Source organism: Arabidopsis lyrata (genome assembly GCF_000004255.2).
Source record: "Arabidopsis lyrata subsp. lyrata unplaced genomic scaffold ARALYscaffold_3, whole genome shotgun sequence".
Taxonomy (NCBI): domain Eukaryota; kingdom Viridiplantae; phylum Streptophyta; class Magnoliopsida; order Brassicales; family Brassicaceae; genus Arabidopsis; species Arabidopsis lyrata.
In genome coordinates, this window is record NW_003302553.1 from 13246461 (window position 1) to 13265127 (window position 18667).

General features: G+C 37.7%; 2 protein-coding genes and 2 long non-coding RNA genes across 5 annotated transcripts; 3 read left to right on the top strand and 1 right to left on the bottom strand.

The window, feature by feature from the left end:
- Positions 1–806: 806 nt before the first annotated feature.
- LOC9319697 lies at positions 807–5807 on the bottom strand. The gene is made up of 2 exons (XR_002333356.1): positions 4160–5807; positions 807–1157 (listed from the first exon to the last, which is right to left on the bottom strand). It is a non-coding gene; the product is annotated as an uncharacterized LOC9319697 (long non-coding RNA).
- Positions 930–2237, top strand: LOC9321813. The gene has a single exon (XM_002883583.2). The coding sequence runs from the start codon at positions 1242–1244 to the stop codon at positions 2154–2156; it is 915 nt and encodes a 304-aa protein (XP_002883629.1). The 5' UTR covers positions 930–1241; the 3' UTR covers positions 2157–2237.
- LOC110230240 lies at positions 3576–9802 on the top strand. The gene is made up of 2 exons (XR_002333355.1): positions 3576–3923; positions 9518–9802. It is a non-coding gene; the product is annotated as an uncharacterized LOC110230240 (long non-coding RNA).
- Positions 9803–12332: 2530 nt separating this feature from the next.
- On the top strand, positions 12333–18599 carry LOC9321814. Of its 2 annotated transcripts, none has more exons than XM_021031506.1 (15): positions 12333–13117; positions 13207–15083; positions 15451–15624; positions 15711–15782; positions 15877–15957; positions 16041–16078; positions 16190–16277; positions 16356–16481; positions 16849–17040; positions 17125–17204; positions 17312–17381; positions 17459–17563; positions 17783–17888; positions 18024–18111; positions 18190–18599. In XM_021031506.1, exons 1-15 carry the CDS (start codon positions 12742–12744, stop codon positions 18377–18379), a joined length of 3663 nt encoding a protein of 1220 aa, XP_020887165.1. In that variant the 5' UTR covers positions 12333–12741; the 3' UTR covers positions 18380–18599. The 2 variants fall into 2 exon arrangements, with proteins under 2 accessions (XP_020887165.1, XP_020887164.1); XM_021031505.1 differs by having other exon boundaries at positions 12334–13117; positions 13204–15083; positions 18190–18588.
- Positions 18600–18667: the final 68 nt, after the last annotated feature.

Here is an 18667-nt window from a genome sequence, read left to right on the forward strand (position 1 = left end):
ATTCGTGTGAGATTTGACTACTTAAACGCTCAGATGAAGTCATGATAATTAAGAAGCACAAGAGAGAGGAAATTTGAGTACTTCTTTGGTCAAGTTTTTGGGGATTTGGTTGGGATTTAGTCAGCTTCGAAGTGAGGAGCTGAAGATGGAGAACGGCCACGAGGAGAGATTGGCCGATAGATTTTCCGGAGTGGGTCTTGAAGATTCTTTTCGTTCGGCTGAGAACGAGTTTAAAGAACGACAACTTGTTTCAGGTCATCAAAGCTGTTGAAGCAGCAGAAACCACCATCAAGGCGCAGGTCTGGTTCTCTCTCTGTGTCTCTATTTTTTTTTCTCTTACGAGACTATTTTTAAGAAAAAAATAGAATCCTTCAAAGTTGCACCTCTATATGTGGTATTTTCCCACTCCTCTTTTTCAACTAAAAAAATTAAAAGAGTCTCCTAAAATCACTTCTAGTAGGCTTTTAAAAAAGAATTGTTATGTTTTGAATAACAGTAGGTTTGGTATGATATTTACAAGTTGTCGATTGAATAACAAGAGACTGTGAAATATTTTAAGTGATTTTACATAAGTTCCAACTTCAATAACACAGAATTTGAGAAAAAATTTAAAAATCAACAGTTGAATAACAGGTGATTTTAATAAAAAACCATAATCATCTAAAATTCTTAAACCAATACACCCCCCTAATAAATCTTCTAAATTCTTGCGAATATGAACCAACTAACTAACAGAATATCACCTAAAAATAGTATAAAGAGAGAGTAACATATTGTGTTGTATTTTAACAAAAAAACAACTGGCATTGAAGAAACCAATAGGATTTGTTATAATAAGTCATTACCAAAACAAAAAATAGAAAGAAAAAACGGATATGCATGGCAAAACAAATACAATTTCTGTTTGTTAAGATGAAACATCCTTCAACGTCCTTACGCGTCATCATCATCCTTACATGGAGGTTCTTGATCTTCTTCTCCCAATCATTCTTCCTTAATCCATTTTCTCTTCTCTATCTCTATCCAAATCCCCTAACAATTCTCCCAAAACATATCTTCTCAATTTGATATCTATTGTTCGTTTGTTTCCTTTCTCCCATTCTTGGATCTGCTGAAGAAGCCACAAGGGGCTTTGTTCACGAGCCTCTAAGAAAACCCTATACCATTAATTGGTTGACATGTCAAACCAATATTTAGGTTAGAATTTGTTATCTTTTGTGTGTAAAACTTGAGAACCGATCATGTCATTTAGATCACATTCGACAGGGAGTAGTCAATTCGCAGAGAAGATAACAGAGGATCCTGTAACGTATAAGACGGCACAAAGTACCGTGACGTGCATTTACCAAGCGCATATATCCGGATTTTGGAGGAATGTTACGGTATTGTGGTCCAAGAATGTAATGAATCATTCGCTTATGGTCATGGTGACTAACGTGGAAGGCGATATGAATTATTGTTGTAAGGTTGATCTTAAGCCTTGGCATTTTTGGAACAAGAAAGGCTATAAGTCGTTTGAGGTGGAAGGTAACCCGGTAGAGGTGTATTGGGATTTTAGGTCTGCGAAATTCACGAGTAGTCCAGAGCCGAGCTCAGATTTCTACGTTGCTTTAGTCTCGGAGGAAGAGGTGGTTTTGTTGGTGGGTGATTACAAGAAGAAAGCTTTCAAAAGAACAAAGTCGAGGCCCGCTTTGGTAGAGGCTGCCTTGTTCTACAAGAAAGAAAACGTGTTTGGCAAGAAGTGTTTTACGACGCGGGCTAAGTTTTACGACAGGAAAAAAGAACACGAGATCATCGTGGAAAGCTCGACCTCGGGCCCTAAAGAGCCAGAGATGTGGATAAGCATAGATGGGATTGTGTTAATACAAGTCAAGAATTTGCAATGGAAATTCAGAGGGAATCAGACAGTGCTGGTAGATAAACAACCTGTTCAAGTGTTTTGGGATGTGTATGATTGGTTGTTTAGCACGCCGGGGACAGGCCATGGTTTGTTCATATTCAAACCAGGGACCACCGAAGACAGCGACATGGAAGGAAGTGGTCACGGTGGTGGTGGGAGCGATACAAGTACAGGGAGCAGGTATTATTCGACCAAGAGTAGTAACCCTTGGCCGCCGGAGTTTTGCCTTTTTCTTCATGCATGGAAACTTGAGTAGTATAGTTCTTGGAAACAAGAAGCTTTTGTCTATTATTGTTGTTCCATGTGGCTATAAATCTTATCTTGTTCTTCATCCTTTAATTTATTGACAAATGACAACATCACAGACTCACAGTCATGACTTCAAACAACAATGTTATGCCGTAGAAATATTTGTAATGCTCCGATTGCACGTTACAATTTTTTTCTACCAAACAGCTTTTCTTGTCGTTTTTTTTGTCTTATTTATTTTTGTTTTTTTTTTTTCAATCAAGAATTTGTGAACTTTTGATTCAAATTAACAAAAACAAAACCAAACATTATTGTATTTCCATTAACAACCATTAAAAACTAAAAAATATAAGCAAATATCATTTCTGCGGAATTTAACTGAATAGTAAATCCACAATTAATTTACTCCCATAATGATTGTGAGAGTATATAAATCCACATTTGCGTTATGGAATTTATTTGACTTTCATAAGAATGAAGTTAAATAACATTTATTTATATATGAATATAAATAACTTAAGTTTTAAAATATAGATATATAAACGTAAATAACTTATTTGTAATCATATATATGAAAATTGGATAAATCTCTCCATATGAATGACACATCAACAACTGAAGAGAAAACATGTGTACTTCTCAAAATTAATAACATAAATATTAATAAATAATACATTAATTAATTATGTGACTTCCATTTTCTTTTGCCGTTTCTTAAGCACTACATTTGAGTTTTATAACAATGTTGTCTTTTCCTCTTCCACTTCCACCATGGAGTTTTCAATCTTGAATTTTGTTAGGTCTCTAACACCGAGAACATAACGAAAACCGTTTGCAATTTTCTATTGTTTATTTCGAATACAATTTGATGTATTTTTTTGTTAATTTTGAATGTTATAAAAAGTTTTAAATATTATAAAACGGTTTAAACCATCAAAACATAAAGTAGAATGGAAAAGGTTTATATATCATATATTCATATTAGATTTTGTGATGTATATTTGTTAACAACACAGAAAACATCGCACAAGATGTAAAAAAAAAGAAAAAGAACATCACATAATCAAACTATGCTAATAGTTTTCATCCAGCCAAAATAATAAGTAAGTAATTATAGTAAATGTAAGGGCAAATGTAAAGGGACATAAAATTTCAAAAAAACTATTTTACATTATTTTCTTTTAGCTATTTTAAAAATATTTATTTCATATAGCAGCATTGTAGTTAACTTTCTTAACATAAATCGTTAATAATCTGAACAATTAGAAAGAAGATATACTTAGGACCTGACATGTCCAAGCAAAAATTCACAACAAGAAAATCTCCAAACTCTGTTTTAGCAGAGAATATATAGATTTTATTTCACTGATGATGACTAACAAGCTATGTCTATAAGACTTGAGCGAGACCCCTAATACACACACACAGACACACACAATAACGAGGGACCAATCCGATGAGTAACCAGCGGCTTTAACCTCTACACTCAGATAGCCGGTCCAAGTCTACACAAATCCCTATCTGAACAATTAGAAAGAATATATATATATACATAATATACATATATCAAACATGATATATAGAAAAACTCGCAGCATAGCACGGGTATTCACCTAGTGTATAAGAAAAGAAGGATATGTGATGTGCTTAAGTTGTACATGATACATATGCATAATTAATATGATCAAGCTGTTCATCAATAGGGACAAGAGGTTATGTTGACTTCCTTCAACGGAATAAGTCTCAACAAGAAGAGAAAGAAGCTCTTTCTCAGGTTAGTGATCTACAGATTCTGTACTTTTGATTCTTAATGTGCTGCTTAATGGTCAAATCTATTGGAACTTTCTTTTTTTGAGCTGTTGGTTTTGTGTTAATTTTGTTGGCTGCAAATTGTCATATGTGGTAATTGTCATTTATATTGAATGTGAGTTAGATCTTATTCACTTGAATTTCATAGGTTGATTCCGATTCATGTTGTTTTGTTAGACTCTGAATGTGGATGAACCTTACCGACTTTCTGGTTTGCTTTTTCCACCGTCTTCTTCCTTTCCTCCGGCGTTTAGCATCCATCCTCGCCGCTGCAGCTTTTTCCGGTGATGCTTTTTCTTCCTCCTTTTCCGGCGTTTGTTTTTCTCTCTTCGATTACTCTCACAAGACCAGCCTCTCATGAAAAAATGTACCCGTTTTCACCGAACCTGGTTTTCTCTCTCGTGGTGGCTTGTACGGACGGTGACGAAATGATGCTTTTGGATCCCCGACAATAGATCTGAGCTCCTCTCGTTCTCCCCTACCCATCCATCATAATTTTTCCCTTCGATCTATTCTAAATGGGCGTAGATCTTCATTGTCTTTCATCTTCTTCACCAAATAGAGATTTTTTCTTAGAGATGATGATTCTCTTATCTCTCGTAGTCTCACTCCATGACGAATCCGTAGAATAATTCTAGCAATTGCTAAGTTTTGATGATGTGTGAGACTTTTTACTCTCGAATGTTCTTGGCCCAAGGAAAAGTTACCATATTCACAAGATTCCATAAGTTTGTTGTTTTATTCTGACGGTGCGGCTTGCCGCCGTCAAGACAATTCTCTAGCTTGGCCACTAAACTTCTCTTGCCGGTTGTCACGACCATAGCTGGTCCCTTCTCGGCCTCACGACCATAGCTGGTCCCTTCTCGGCCTCCATGGCTGAAGATTTTTGTTCGCAGAAGCTCTCCTTTGCACCCTCCTTCCACCGGTTGACTCGTATACCGGTGAGACAAGCGTTGGCTTCGTGTCTCCTTCACCTGGGTGAAGCGGTCTTCACCGCACAACCACCAATCCTCACCACCGAACCTCACCGCTGCTCCGTCTCCGATATGACCGAGCTAGGTCAACAAAGTATCAAATTAGTATATTTGCGATTAAACCGGGTTTGGGCTTGGCCCATTTATGTTTCTATTCGGGTCTGTTTAGGCCTTGAAAATTTTATGGGTTTAAAGCCTGTTTGGCCCACCAAAATGATAATGTTATGGGTCTGGTCCATTAGTCTTTGGAAGTGGACTTGTTCTCGACATGTTAGAAGCTTGGTTTTGAGGTCCAATTGTATTATCCAAATTTTAACATATTCCTCCTTTCTTATGGAGAGTATTTTTTCAATTATTAGTACGGTGGGGATTTACTCTCTCTCCGAAAATAATAGATGAGGATTCTAGCGTGGAATTGTCAAGGGGCGGGTGTGGAACTTACTACCCGTCGACTAGAAGATATGTGTCGTATGTATTCTCCAGGCTTCTTTTTTTATCGGAGACTAAAAATGACCGTGTGCACCTTCCGAATATGCAAGTATCTTTAGGTTTTGACTCCCTTCAAATTGTTGAACCTATTGGTAACAGTGGTGGTCTTGCTCTTATGTATACAAAAGATTATCCAGTTAAGTTTGTTTTTGTTAGTGATCACTGATTGATATTGAGACTATTATTGATGGAAACCGTGTTTTTATTACTTTTGTCTATGGAGATCTGGCAGTTTAATACAGAGAATTAGTTTGGGAACGCTTGACGTGCATTGGCATTACTCGTTCTGATCCATGGTTTACGATCGGTGATTTTAACGAAATTACCGGAAACCATGAGAAGAGAGGCGGTAAACGTAGGTCCGAATCGTCGTTCCTTCCTTTCCGTTGTATGATTGAAAATTGTGGAATGATCGAGGTTCCATCTTAGGGCAACTTGTTCTCCTAGGTGGGGCGTCGTAGTTGTGGAGTTACGGGTCGGAGAGTTCGTCGTCTTATCAAATCGCGGTTAGATAGAGTTTTGGGTAATGAAGAATGGCACTCAATTTTTTTTCCACACTAATGTGGTGTATTTAAAATTATGGGGCTCTGATCATAGACCCCTCCTAGCTTCAATCCAGAATAGTCCTCACTGGTTTGTCAAAAATTTTATTTTTGATAAAAGATGAATTGGTAAACCGGGGTTTAAAGAATCGGTCATTCAAGGCTGGACTTTCCCTTCCCAAGAAGGTGTTCTTCTTTTGCAAAAAGTTTCAAGCTGTAGAAAAACTATCTCTATTTGGAAGAAATCGAGTTCTACAAACGCTGAGAAGTTGATTCTAGCCTTACAGAATCAAATTGACCAAGCCCAGGAAGACGAGTCCATCTCTGCAGAAGATTTGTTAGCCCTAAAATGGAAGCTATGCGATGCCTACAGAGAAGAGGAGATCTTTTGGAGGGCAAAGAGTAGGGAAACGTGGTTCCAAGTCGGCGATAAGTACACTAAATACTTCCATGCTATTACCAAGAAAAGAAGAGCAAAAAACAAGATCATTGGGTTGTTAAACCAAGATGGTATGTGGGTGGATAGAGAAGTGGATATAGAGGGTTTAGCGGTACACTACTTCAGAGACATCTTCACTACTTCAGAACCATAAGACTTCCATTCCGCCCTTAGGGACGTGCCAGTTTTGATCACGGAAGCTATGAACCAGAATCTTATAAAAGAAATTTCCCCAGAGGAAGTTAGATGAGCCCTCTTTTCTCTCAACCCGGACCAAGCTCCGGGTCCGGATGGAATGACAGCCCTCTTCTACCAACGGTTCTGGGATTTGACCGGGTCGGACTTAGTAAAAGTAGTTCAAGACTTCCATTCATCAGGCTCTTTCGATAAGCGATTGAATGAGACAAATATATGTTTGATTCCAAAAACCGATAAACCGAGGAAAATGACGGAGTTCCGACCAATTAGCTTGTGTAATGTTAGTTACAAAGTTATTTCAAAGGTCCTTAGCTCCCGTCTTAAAAAACTTCTTCTGGAATTAATATCCGAGACTCAATCCGCCTTTGTGTCGGGAAGACTCATTACGGACAACATTCTTATAGCGCAAGAAAATTTTCATGCTCTTCGAACCAATCCGGCATGCAAGAAAAGGTTTATGGTTATAAAGACGGACATGAGTAAAGCATATGATCGAGTAGAATGGTCCTTTTTACAAGCCCTAATGCTCAAAATGGGCTTCGCTCAGAAATGGGTAGATTTGATATCTTTTTGCATTTCCTCAGACTCTTATAAAGTTCTTTTGAATGGAGCACCGAGAGGGTCCATTAAACCAACGAGGGGAACTCGACAAGGGGACCCTATTTCTCCTTTCCTATTTATTTTGTGTACCGAAGCTCTGGTCGCTAACCTCAAAGAAGCAGAATGGCATGGCCGAATCCAAAGTCTTCAAATATCTCGTGCTAGCCCTTCTACCTCCCACCTCAGCTTCGCGGACGATAGCTTATTTTTCTATAAAGCCGACCCAATCCAAGGTGAGGAAATCATCAAAATTCTCCGCGTTTACGGCGAGGCTTCGGGACAACAGTTAAATACTGCAAAGTCCTCGGTTATGTTTGGCCATGATGTTGATAACTCAACACGAAATTGATGTCCTCATCAAATACTATCAAGGAGAATTTGGGTATTTTCAAAGACGGGGGCATGGGGTCATACTTGGGATTACCAGAGAAGATTCATGGCTCCAAAACTCAAGTTTTCGCTTTCGTTAAGGATAGGCTTCAAAAACGACTTAATACTTGGTCCGCTAAATTCTTGTCCAAAGGAGGCAAAGAGGTCCTTATAAAATATGTAGCACAGGCCCTTCCGACATACGTCATATCGTGTTTTCTCCTCCCCAAGGCTATCCGCTCAAAGTTGAGTAGTGCAATTGCGAATTTCTGGTGGAAAACTAATGAAAATAGTAAAGGTATCCACTGGATTGCTTGGAATAAGCTTTGCACGCCACACTCCGATGGCGGCTTGGGCTTTAGAACACTTGAAGAGTTTAATCTTGCTCTTTTAGCAAAAAAACTTTGGCGCCTCCTTAGATACCCAAATTCTCTTTTGAGCAGGGTCCTGAGGGGTAGATATTTTCGATTTAGTGATCCTCTACATATTGGAAATTCTAACCGTCCCTCCTATGGATGGAGGAGTATTATGGCGGCCAAACCACTACTTGTTTTGGGCCGTCGACGGACCATTGGCTCTGGAATGTTAACCCGAGTTTGGGAAGGCCCGTGGATTCCCACCATTCCTGCGCGACCCGTAAAGAGCATTCTTAACATTCGAGATCCACATCTCTATGTTAATGACCTCATCGACCAAACCACGAAAACGTGGAAATTGGATCGCATTCAATCTTTGATTGATCCTGTAGATATTCCACTCATATTAGGGATCCGACCAAGTTGTACTTACTTGAGCGATGGTTTTAGTTGGTCTCATACCAAATCAGGAAATTACACGGTAAAGTCCGGTTATTGGGCCGCGAAAGCTCTGTATCGTCCTACTTGTGACCTCCCTTTTCAGGGACCGGGTGTTTCGACACTTCAGGCACAAGTATGGAAGCTTAAAACTACGGGGAAGCTCATGCATTTCGCGTGGCAATGTATCTCGGGTTGTCTAGCCACAAGCCAAAAACTTGTCTACCGACATATTGGTACTGACAAAGGTTGCCCTCGCTGTGGAGGGGAAGAAGAATCTATTAACCATCTTCTTTTTGAATGTCCGCCCTCGAGACAGATTTGGGCATTATCACCTATTCCCTCTTCCGGGCACATCTTTCCTAGAAATTCCCTTTTCTACAACTTCGATTTCCTCTTCTGGCAAGGTCTAGAGTTTGGAATAGAGGAGGATGTTTTAGAACTCTTTCCATGGATACTATGGTATATCTGGAAAAGCCGTAATCGCTTCCTATTTGAAAACTTCAAAGAACCCCCTATGGAAACTTTGGCCTTGGCTTTACGAAAAGCTTCTGTTTGGAAGCAAGCTAACTTGAAAGATGAGGTAGATCCCGAGCCTCTCGGCCGCTCGGCTCAACCCCACTCTTCTCTGCCTCGGATCTCGGAATGCCAGATTGATGCTTCCTGGCATACGGAGGATACCCTAAGTGGACATGGTTGGGTTTTAGTCGACCAAGACAATATTCTTCATCTTGGACTAAAGAGTTCGAGAAGAAGTCTCTCACCGCTCCACGCAGAAATTGATTCTTTGCTTTGGGCAATGGAATGTATGATCTCGTTAGGCATTAACATTGGCGCCTTCGCATCCGATTGCTTTGACATGATTTCTCTCCTCGACAACCAAGACGTTTGGCCAACTTTTGCAGCAGAAATGGCCTCTTTCCGGTCTCTCGTTTGTTTTTTTCCTTCTTTTAATATTAGATTTCTTCCTCGTAGTTGTAATACTCGAGCAGAGTGTTTAGCCAAAAATGATCGAGCTCGAAACAGTCTCTTTTCCCATGTAAGTTCGTCGGTTCCTGATTGGCTCTTTCCGATATCTTAATAAAAATGGTGCTTGATGAAAAAAAAAAAAAAAAAAAAAAGAAAATGTGGATGAATCTTGATGTTGTTTTCAGGATGGGCGTGAAGCCAATCGGGCAGCTCTGAAGATGAAGCTTGCAGCAAAATAAGCAGAGAGGATGAAGAAACTTGTGTCTGCCTACTAGACACAAAAGGGGAAGAAAGAGAGAGAGATTTACAACGTGCTAGAAGAGTCAAGGACTACAAGTCCACCAAACCGGAGTTACAACATGCAAACTTCTGACCTTGAATTTCTTTTTTCTTTTTTCTTTTTTTAAGAAGCTCCTTTAGTACACTGATTCAAATAGTGATTGATTCTTATCAAACAATTTTTCAAACAATATATATATATATATATATATCCATCAAAATCTTTGCCATGGGAGATCCGCCGCCAAGGTGGCCACCTAGCGATTAAATGAAGATTGGGATTGTGCGTATTGAGCTGCCAAAACAGGTTGAAGTCTGTACGCCGAGCCTAATCCACCATATCATTTGATATATATGGATTTAAATATTAAATTCATTAATAAGCGAACTTCAAAGATCAATCTACAATAGATTAAATATATTGAAGATTTTAATATGTCCGAACATTATGAAAATGTAGAATAAATAGTTAACACTTTGCCAAGATTTGTGGAATGCACCCGATGGAAATGGTAGTGAAATGGTCCAATTGAATGACATTAGAAAAGGAGATTCAGGGTAAGGCCTATCACTTGATATCCTAAGTGTTCATGCTTGTAAAGTCAAATGACAATAAAAACAAAGACATTTTGTATGGTAATTAGACTCATGATGTATTACAGTTAAATAATAGCTAGAAGGATTCATTTTCTCGGAGGTAGAATAGATGAGAAAATAATTAACCATGCAATATTTGAATGTCCGCCAATATTATGTGCATGGGCTCTATGCCCAATCCAATCAGTCCTAGAGAGTCTTTTGGTGTACACTGAGTTTATTTAAACTAGATTACATAGTTTGGAGACTACATGATATTTTGAATCATGCCGTAAGTGAGTTCAAGACAGAATAAAACCGGTAATTTCATGTATCCAAGTCTTGGATATTCTAGACCAAATTTTTTTTCTTTAGCAAATGCATATTCGATTTCAGATATATCCTAAAGTTGTAGAATATCACATTAACATTTAAAATTTTGCTATATATGCGTCAAAATTTCCCAAATCCACGTGACAACATGTGGTAACGACAAAGACACGTTGGATGAAAAATCTAAAGATTTTCTGACATCAATCTCCACCGTCTGAGAATCTGATTCAGGTGAAGAAAATCATTGTCGATAACTGAAATTTGACCATTGATTCTTCTGATTTCCACCAATAAAACTCTTTGCACGACGAATCGAAACTCCAAACAAATTAAATCATGGATAAAAGGAATTTAAAAATCACGAAAAAAAATTCTTCTTTTCTTCAACTTTCGTTGAAACTAACTATCCTTGAATTTTCTGTAAACAGTGTACCCAACAAAACAAGCTAGAGAAAATCCACCAAACAACCACTATGTGGATAAACAAATCCACCACATATCCAGTTTTTCTAAATTGATCCGATTCACCATAAGATGGTGAAACTTCGCCTCTGATCCATCGAAAACTGACACATTTGTATAAACACAAAAGATAGGCTTGTTATCTCTCGTGATCAGAAACAGAAACGAACCAAGACAATTCCCCTCTCTTGCAAGCAAACAAACAACGTAACAAAGGCGACGGCAAAGCCTGAACAAAACTCTCTGAGCAAATTAAAAACTTAATCGAAAGTTTCTCTAAAGAGAAGAGAGAGAGAAATAATATTTTTTTGAACCACGCACTAATTATTTAGATATTTGTTATAGCGATTTTATATATAAATTAATGTAAAATATAAAAATAAAATAAAAACATTATGAAAAGAAAATGAATACAAAAATTTTTTTATCGAGAAAGAAAATACGTTTTAGGGGGTATTATTCAATGATGGAGTTAAAATCAATTCTTTAAGGTTTAGATTTGCAATCTGATATTGCTTTTAAGAATATGTTTGTGTGAATTTCAAAATCTCTGCAGTATATCTTGGATTTTGATTCAATAAGTTACTCATGAAACTCCAAAGAGGTTTTATTTCAAATGATTTAATATGCATGGGGTGTTATTGGTTTATTGATTTGTAAATCCATATAGGATTTGAAAATCCTTATTAATTATGAAATCAAGACATATGAATTTTGAAATAACATGTGTTTATTTATGGATTTGAATCCTTCTATTTTTTTCCTTCAAATCCATTTAAAATACAATTTGGATTTTGAAATCTAAATACAAATGACTAAACGAATAACATAGGGTTTTAACTTTTAACTAGTATTTATGAATCATAGAACCAATAGCACATGATTTTAATTAGGATTTTAAAAGCAACGATTGAATAACAAATGATTTTTTTTTTTTTTTGGCATAAGGAGATTTCATTAGAAATTAATCAAGAGTTCTCCATAGAAGGAGGATACAAAAGGCTACTAGGAGCCAAACAAGCAAATTATGTGACCCACAACAATACAACATGGTCAAGCAAATGAGAAAAACTAAAACTACAACAATAGTTCAAACAGAAACATAGAGATAAATGAGAGTTCACAAACTCAACCGAAGAAGCGTACACACATCGGCAACCGAAGACAAACAAATGATTTTTGTTTGAATTTCCATATCCTTATAAATTCATGAACCAATAACCCCGATTTTACAAGTTTTTTAGTTTTAAATAACACTAAATTTTAATAAAATATTTTAAATTTTAGTTGAATAACACCAAACTTTAAAATTATTAAACATGATTTAAAAATATAAGATCCAATAACACCAGATTTTAAAGCTGGATTTAGAATTATTAGTTGTATAACATTGGATTTTGACCCAAAAAAAAAATAAAGTTAGAATAACATTGGATTAGTGTTGAATTTCAATTCTATTAAAATTCAACATTGAATAACAAACCCCATAGCCATTATAAAAGGGTAAAAGTATAGTATTAGTATAAATTTACTAATCAACCGGTTAAGGTTATTAATCAAATGGTTCAGCCACAAAATCATTGAGTTTTCTCATTTACCCATCCCTTTTTAAATCAATTCGACCAAAATCAAAATGTTGTTCTTCCTTCTCAATACTGTTTAAAAACAAGTGAGGGAAAATTCCCGCACATTATTTCCAATAATAATTCAATTTCAAACCCTAAAAATTCGAAAATTCCCCCAAAATCCTCTCTACCCAATGGCATCGGAAAAGCCAGAAGATCCGATGAACAACACCGCCGGAATAGGAACAGACGAGGAGTCTATAGCTCAGCGTCGGAAGCGGCTCCGACGAGTGAGCTTCGCCGACCGGGAAATTACTTCCGTTCACATTTTCAACCGGGACGAAGATTACGAGACGCCGCCAAATACCTCCGCCGCGAAACCACAAAACGGTGATACAGCAGAGCATGAAGATAAAGTAATTAGGTTTTTCGGTGAATTATCTGACCGCGAAGATACTGACGGAGATGGTGATGCTGAATACGAAGCTATATTGGATAAATCATTCTTGAGACCAAAATATTCACCATCTTCAGGAGGTAGTACTGTTGGTTCTGCTACTAGTGATAACGGTACGCTTCAATTACTTTGAATTTAGGGTTTGTTCTTACTCCTGTGAATGAATTTTGAGCTGAATCGATTTTGTTTTCTTAATCAGAAGATAATTTCTTTGGCCCTGTGTCTTCTCATTTTATCAATCCTGGAAGATTGTCGGATACTACTTTCTCTGAAGAGCACCATGAAATGACGATGGATTCTACTGCGTTTTCGATGCATTTTCGGAGTCTTGCGAGGTCAGAGTCTGGAGATGTAAGGACCCCTACGAGTAGTCATCTTCCAGTAGAAGAAAAAACACCAACTGAGGTTACCTCTAGATCTGATACAGGAAGTGCAATGGTGTTAACAGAACCTAAGAAGCTATTTCCAAAATCCCCTGTGCCAGTTGATAAAGGAAGTGGTGGTAGAGACTCGAATGATATGAGTATTGTGGGTGAAAATTCTCGGAAATATGATTACGGTTATATATCTCCTACACTAGCAGCTTTAATGGGAGATGGAAGCAAGGAATTGCTTCCTGAAGATAATACTGTGGAAGCAAGATCACCTATCGATGATTTTTTTTCGTCTCCTCAAAATGGATACATGCCCATAGGTCATGGTATAGATAGCAGTGATGCTTGTCACCCTCAAATAGTGCTGCAGGAATCAGGAAGCTTACGTTACACAAAAGAGGCTTCCCTTTCCTCGTCAGCTATTAGAAGGCAAAGTGCGTTTTTAGTTGGTATGTTGCCTCAGTCCTTATCTTGTGTTACTCCTTCCCCTAAACAGGGTGGAAGCTTTATGAGCAGGGAAACTCGGGCACTAGTTGAGAGCTTGTCAACTATTCAGAAAAGCAAATCCAGACTTGGATTGATTCCACCCTCCCCTGGTTCTGCTCTTTCTCAAAGAATTGAGAAATCAAAGCTACAATTATCCGGACACCGTTCTATGGTTACCCCAGCAACTGGGAGGGAAGAGATAGGTGTCCTCAGGGAAAAGCATGCAGATATACCCATTACCAACTTGGAGGATTTGTTATCAAAACATGATAATAGAACACCAATTTCTGAAAAGAAAAGCATCCCAGATAAGTGTGTTAGTGGTGCATTCAACCCTGCTGTTGACACTAGCGATGATAATAGAACACAAGTTTCAGAAAAGAAAGGCATCCCAGATCGATGCACTAGTGGTGCATTGAGCCCTGCTGTTGACACTAGCGTTGATAGAACACCAGTTTTAGAAAAGAAAGGCATCCCAGATCGATGCACTAGTGGTGCATTGAGCCCTGCTGTTGACACTAGCGATGATAGAACACCAGTTTCAGAAAAGAAAGGATTGAGCCCTGCTGTTGACACTAGCGATGATAGAACACCAGTTTCTGAAAAGAAAGGCATGCCAGATCAACACTGTTGTGGTGCATTGATCCCTGCTGTTGACATAAGCGATGTGTTTGCACGCAGAAGTCCAGAAGGAAATACTAATTCTGAGATAGAAGGTTCACTCTGTAAACAACAACAGAGAAATCAGACAGCCAGCACCCCTGAGAAGTGTGTGTCATCTCTAACAAATTCGTCAAATGCAAAACCGTCAGCATTGAAGAAGTTTGCTACTCGTCCAGATCAAGAGCAGCATAGTAAAGCCATTGAGACTGGGGAGGGAAATGTGACCAAGGAATGTGCTAGTAATTGTTCTATGAATACATTATCCGACAAAGTGGATTCCCTGCTTGCAGAATCTAGCGTATTACTTAGCGAGACAGGCTTCTTGAATGGCTCTGCTCAACAAAAAGAGAAGGACAGTATGCTGAACAAAAATCAAAACAGAACCAACATCAGTGCTTCCCAGAGTCTTCTGAAGGATAATAATCACTTTAAAGTCCATTGTGAAACAGAAGTTATCTCAGCTGAAGACTTTCCTGCTTTAGTTACAAAAAACCTTCCTAGTACCTCTGGCTCTCCATCTATGGACAGGTATGAGAATGAGGCTTCACATGCTAAGGTATAATTCTACACCCATGTATATGTTTTGAAGATCTATCTGTCCACGGGACAAATGGATTACAAAATCCATTTTCTGAACGTGAATAGATCTTTTTGATCTCTGAGATGGTAGTAAATTTCCAAATTGGCCTTTTTACACCAACAGCTGAACCAGATCATTCCTTTATAAGAAGTTAAGAACCCACTAAGAGGTCATTCAGATTGAATATTTTGACTCAGATTCCATGGAAGACCTTGAGCAGTGCATTTCTGAAAGAAATTACTCAGAATGCCGGAGAAGAATTATCATATTTCAGCTATCCCAAAGGATATGTAATGATACAATTTTAGGCTGAGCCAGATTTCTAAACTATAATAATTTGCAGGGACCATCCAGATTGAAAAGGAAAGCAGAAGATGTTGATTGTGCCGGTAGAAGTTGTAGCCCCAAAGTCGGGAGAAGTACACAGTATATTTCGAATTCAGTGATGGACATCCCTAATGGAAACATCGATGCTAACGATTGCCGCAGAGTTCATGAACAAGTGAACTGGGTAGAAGTAAGTACTGTTGATAACCTCTTTGTTATCGGATGCAAGTCCATCGTTTCTTCATACAAATAAGTTACTGTTCCATTACCATGCAGATTCCAGGAAAAGTATCAGAAAAAATCAATCAAATGCTTGCTCCCTTGGAAGATAAGCTGAACTCCAGACTGGTATATTATTCCTCTCTGCGGAAACCCAATCTGGCTACTGAGACTGTTTCCTTTTAGCTTTTATAGTTTCAGTACTAATGTTCCAAAAGTGCAGATATGCAAGCTGGAAGATATATTAACACACATGAAGAAGGTTCATTTGTGTGAGATGCTCTGTCTTCAAATTCAATCTCAGGTCAGCCTATAAGAAAACGTCTGCTATCATTCTTTCTACATAAATATACACTGATGATACTGATGATCTTGTTCTACTTGTAGAAAGTATGTGACGACTTGCGTGGTGCCAAGACAAAGAGGTTCCCCCTGTACTTCCTTTATATATTTGATACAAAACACTAAACAGTATCGATATTCTTTAGAATCAAATAGTGCCAAGTATATAACATTCATTGCGAGTATTATTGCAGACGTGCTGAGAGCAGATCATTACTCTGCAAGTTAGCATACGAAAAAGCCAAACTTGAGTTGCTGCACCTCAAGAAAGAGATAATGATGGTATTTACTTTGTTCCTCTTTTTCAAACTTTCTATTGATTCTGCTTACTTGATCAAATTTCACTTATATGGTATGCAGAAAAAGTTTCAAGCAGTGAGCACCGGTGTACAAACATCCGAAACATTGAGGTTGAATTGTGCGAACTTTCTACGTCAACATGGTTTCCATTCTACTAGCTTGTTGAATCCTGACCAAGCTCAAGAGGTAACTAGACTAGTTTGAAATACCCATAAAAGTAAAAACTGTTGGTGGGTCTTACCTCTTAAAAGATGTAATTATGGCAAATTTCAATAATTAGGACGCCTTAACTCTTTCACAGGCTAAAAATGGTTTTTGGTAAACATGGAACATTTTTCAGGGTGATGATTTCTTTTCACTCTACTGGCAGAAAATTTTATTTGTTTACATCTCAGATGTAATGTTCTTCCCACATGGTCTCATGATATTTTCTAGATCAGAGATGTATGCTATGATTTCTCTTATTTGTAATGCTTTTGCTATTTTCGTGTATTTTGACCCTTGTTTTAATCTAAGTAATTAATAGACTTGTTATCTGTCAACATTTTTCTAGGTTGTTACTAGCAAAGGAGCAGAGATAACACAGGAGATCAAAGAATTGGACTCCAAAATCAAGAACTTGATTCAATGTTTTACGACGTCCGACACGGTGACAGGAGAACCGGCATATGCAGACACTATTATGATTGCTGAAGATACTTTGAAAAAGAGAATGAGTTGCAGATCCATACGTCAGGATATTCTGGTATATACCATCTTATTTCTATAGACATAGGGATCTAAAACAAAGTGTTTTTCTTAACTTGAATTACCCTTCTGCTGTCGGCAGGTCTGGCAAGTTGACAGTTTGGGTGAGTGGAATGATTGTCAGAGCATTGTTCTAAACTATAGTGACGTGTTCAACCAAAGGTTGGTTTTATCTTTCCATAACCTTTTTGAAGAATCTGTTTCCTACACTTTGCTACATATACATGAGCGCTATTTGGAATTTATTGAAATTTTTTTCGGATATGCAGGCTCACATTAAAGCCTGGTCATCCTTCATGTGTACTAGTTTCAAACAGTTTGAGTGATAAATTCGTTAAGGTAAGGGTAACCAAACTGTTGTCCTTCCATTAATACATGTTCTTCTTTTTGTTTCTGATCAAGGCATTGTTCTTCAGCATTTCCCAGAGATGAATGTTTCAATTGCGTTTAACTCTTTGTTTAACGCTGAAGACTCCCGGAAGTATATTGGTGGTTCCAATTTATTGTTGGAGATTACACAGGTGTGTTTCTGTTTCAATTACCTTTTGTTGCTATGGTTCTTTGAATACTATCATAGCATCTTAGGTATTTTTCGATCTTATTGAAATTCTTTTTGCAAGTCATGTTCGCTCTCTCCTTAGTGTTTGTAAGTTCCTTTAGAAGAATCACTTTCTCTGGCTTTATTTTGTGCAAGACTACTAGACCTCTGAAATTTGTCTCATTTTGCTCTGAGAATGCAGAAAACCAGTTTGCTCTTACACAATCTGCTAGATGTGGCTGAGGAATTTCATTTAGCTCAAATGAATATACCAAATTTAGTCCAAGGAAACTTTGATTCTCCATCAGGTAATCTATTTCCTCCTCTCACTTCCCTTTTGGTCATACTAGTTTAACAGTAGTGGCCAATACATGCGCAATTTAGCAATTTTATAATGACTAGTTCTGTCTGAGATAGCAACACTAGTGTCTTGTTGATTGCAGCGGAGCTGCTACATTTGCAGATTAACTTTCTTGATTGCACAAACTTGAGAAAACTAAGCGTGATTCTCGATGTGACATCTTTGATCCAGTAAGTATCTAAGCCGCTCAGTAACTATCAAGTTCTTAAGACTTTCCGATAATTAAACTGTGCTCTCTATTGTAACAGTGGGAAGTATCCTAGTGATGTAGTTCCTTGCGAGTTACGAGAAGTTTCAGGCACAAAAAGAGACGGTGTTGCATCAAAACAACTGAAGAACGAGATAGACTCTGCAATGAATGATGTTGGAGTGGGATATCCTCGAATACTGAGACTCTGTCTTTGCATTTCCAAAGCATTGCAATCACAAAAGAGATGATAACTCATTTTGTAACACTTTAACATTTTACGGGTTTGGTTTTGTAAATATGGCGGAAGGGCTACTACTACTAGTACTAGTGTACTACTAGTACCTTTTGCCATTTTTAATCTTTTAACCAAAAGTTTTAGTTTTGGGTTTTGTATATGTTGGTGAATACGTTAACCAGTCTTCCTCGTTTCGGGTCTTAGTGTAAGATTACCTATAAATATTTTGGTCTCATATAACTTCAAATGTTTGTTTGTTTGCGTTAATTTATCAAAAGTACTGGCTATTCATCAATAGACA

What these genes read in the sequence shown, in the direction of transcription:
- LOC9321814 (XM_021031505.1), top strand. Translation starts at nt 12,742, where the DNA reads ATGGCATCGGAAAAGCCAGAAGATCCGATGAACAACACCGCCGGAATA. An exon ending in TGAGTGATAAATTCGTTAAG is followed by an intron (nt 17,382 to 17,458) that starts GTAAGGGTAACC and finishes ATTGTTCTTCAG; the next exon opens with CATTTCCCAGAGATGAATGT. An exon ending in AAACTTTGATTCTCCATCAG is followed by an intron (nt 17,889 to 18,023) that starts GTAATCTATTTC and finishes TGTTGATTGCAG; the next exon opens with CGGAGCTGCTACATTTGCAG.
- LOC9321813 (XM_002883583.2), top strand. Translation starts at nt 1,242, where the DNA reads ATGTCATTTAGATCACATTCGACAGGGAGTAGTCAATTCGCAGAGAAG.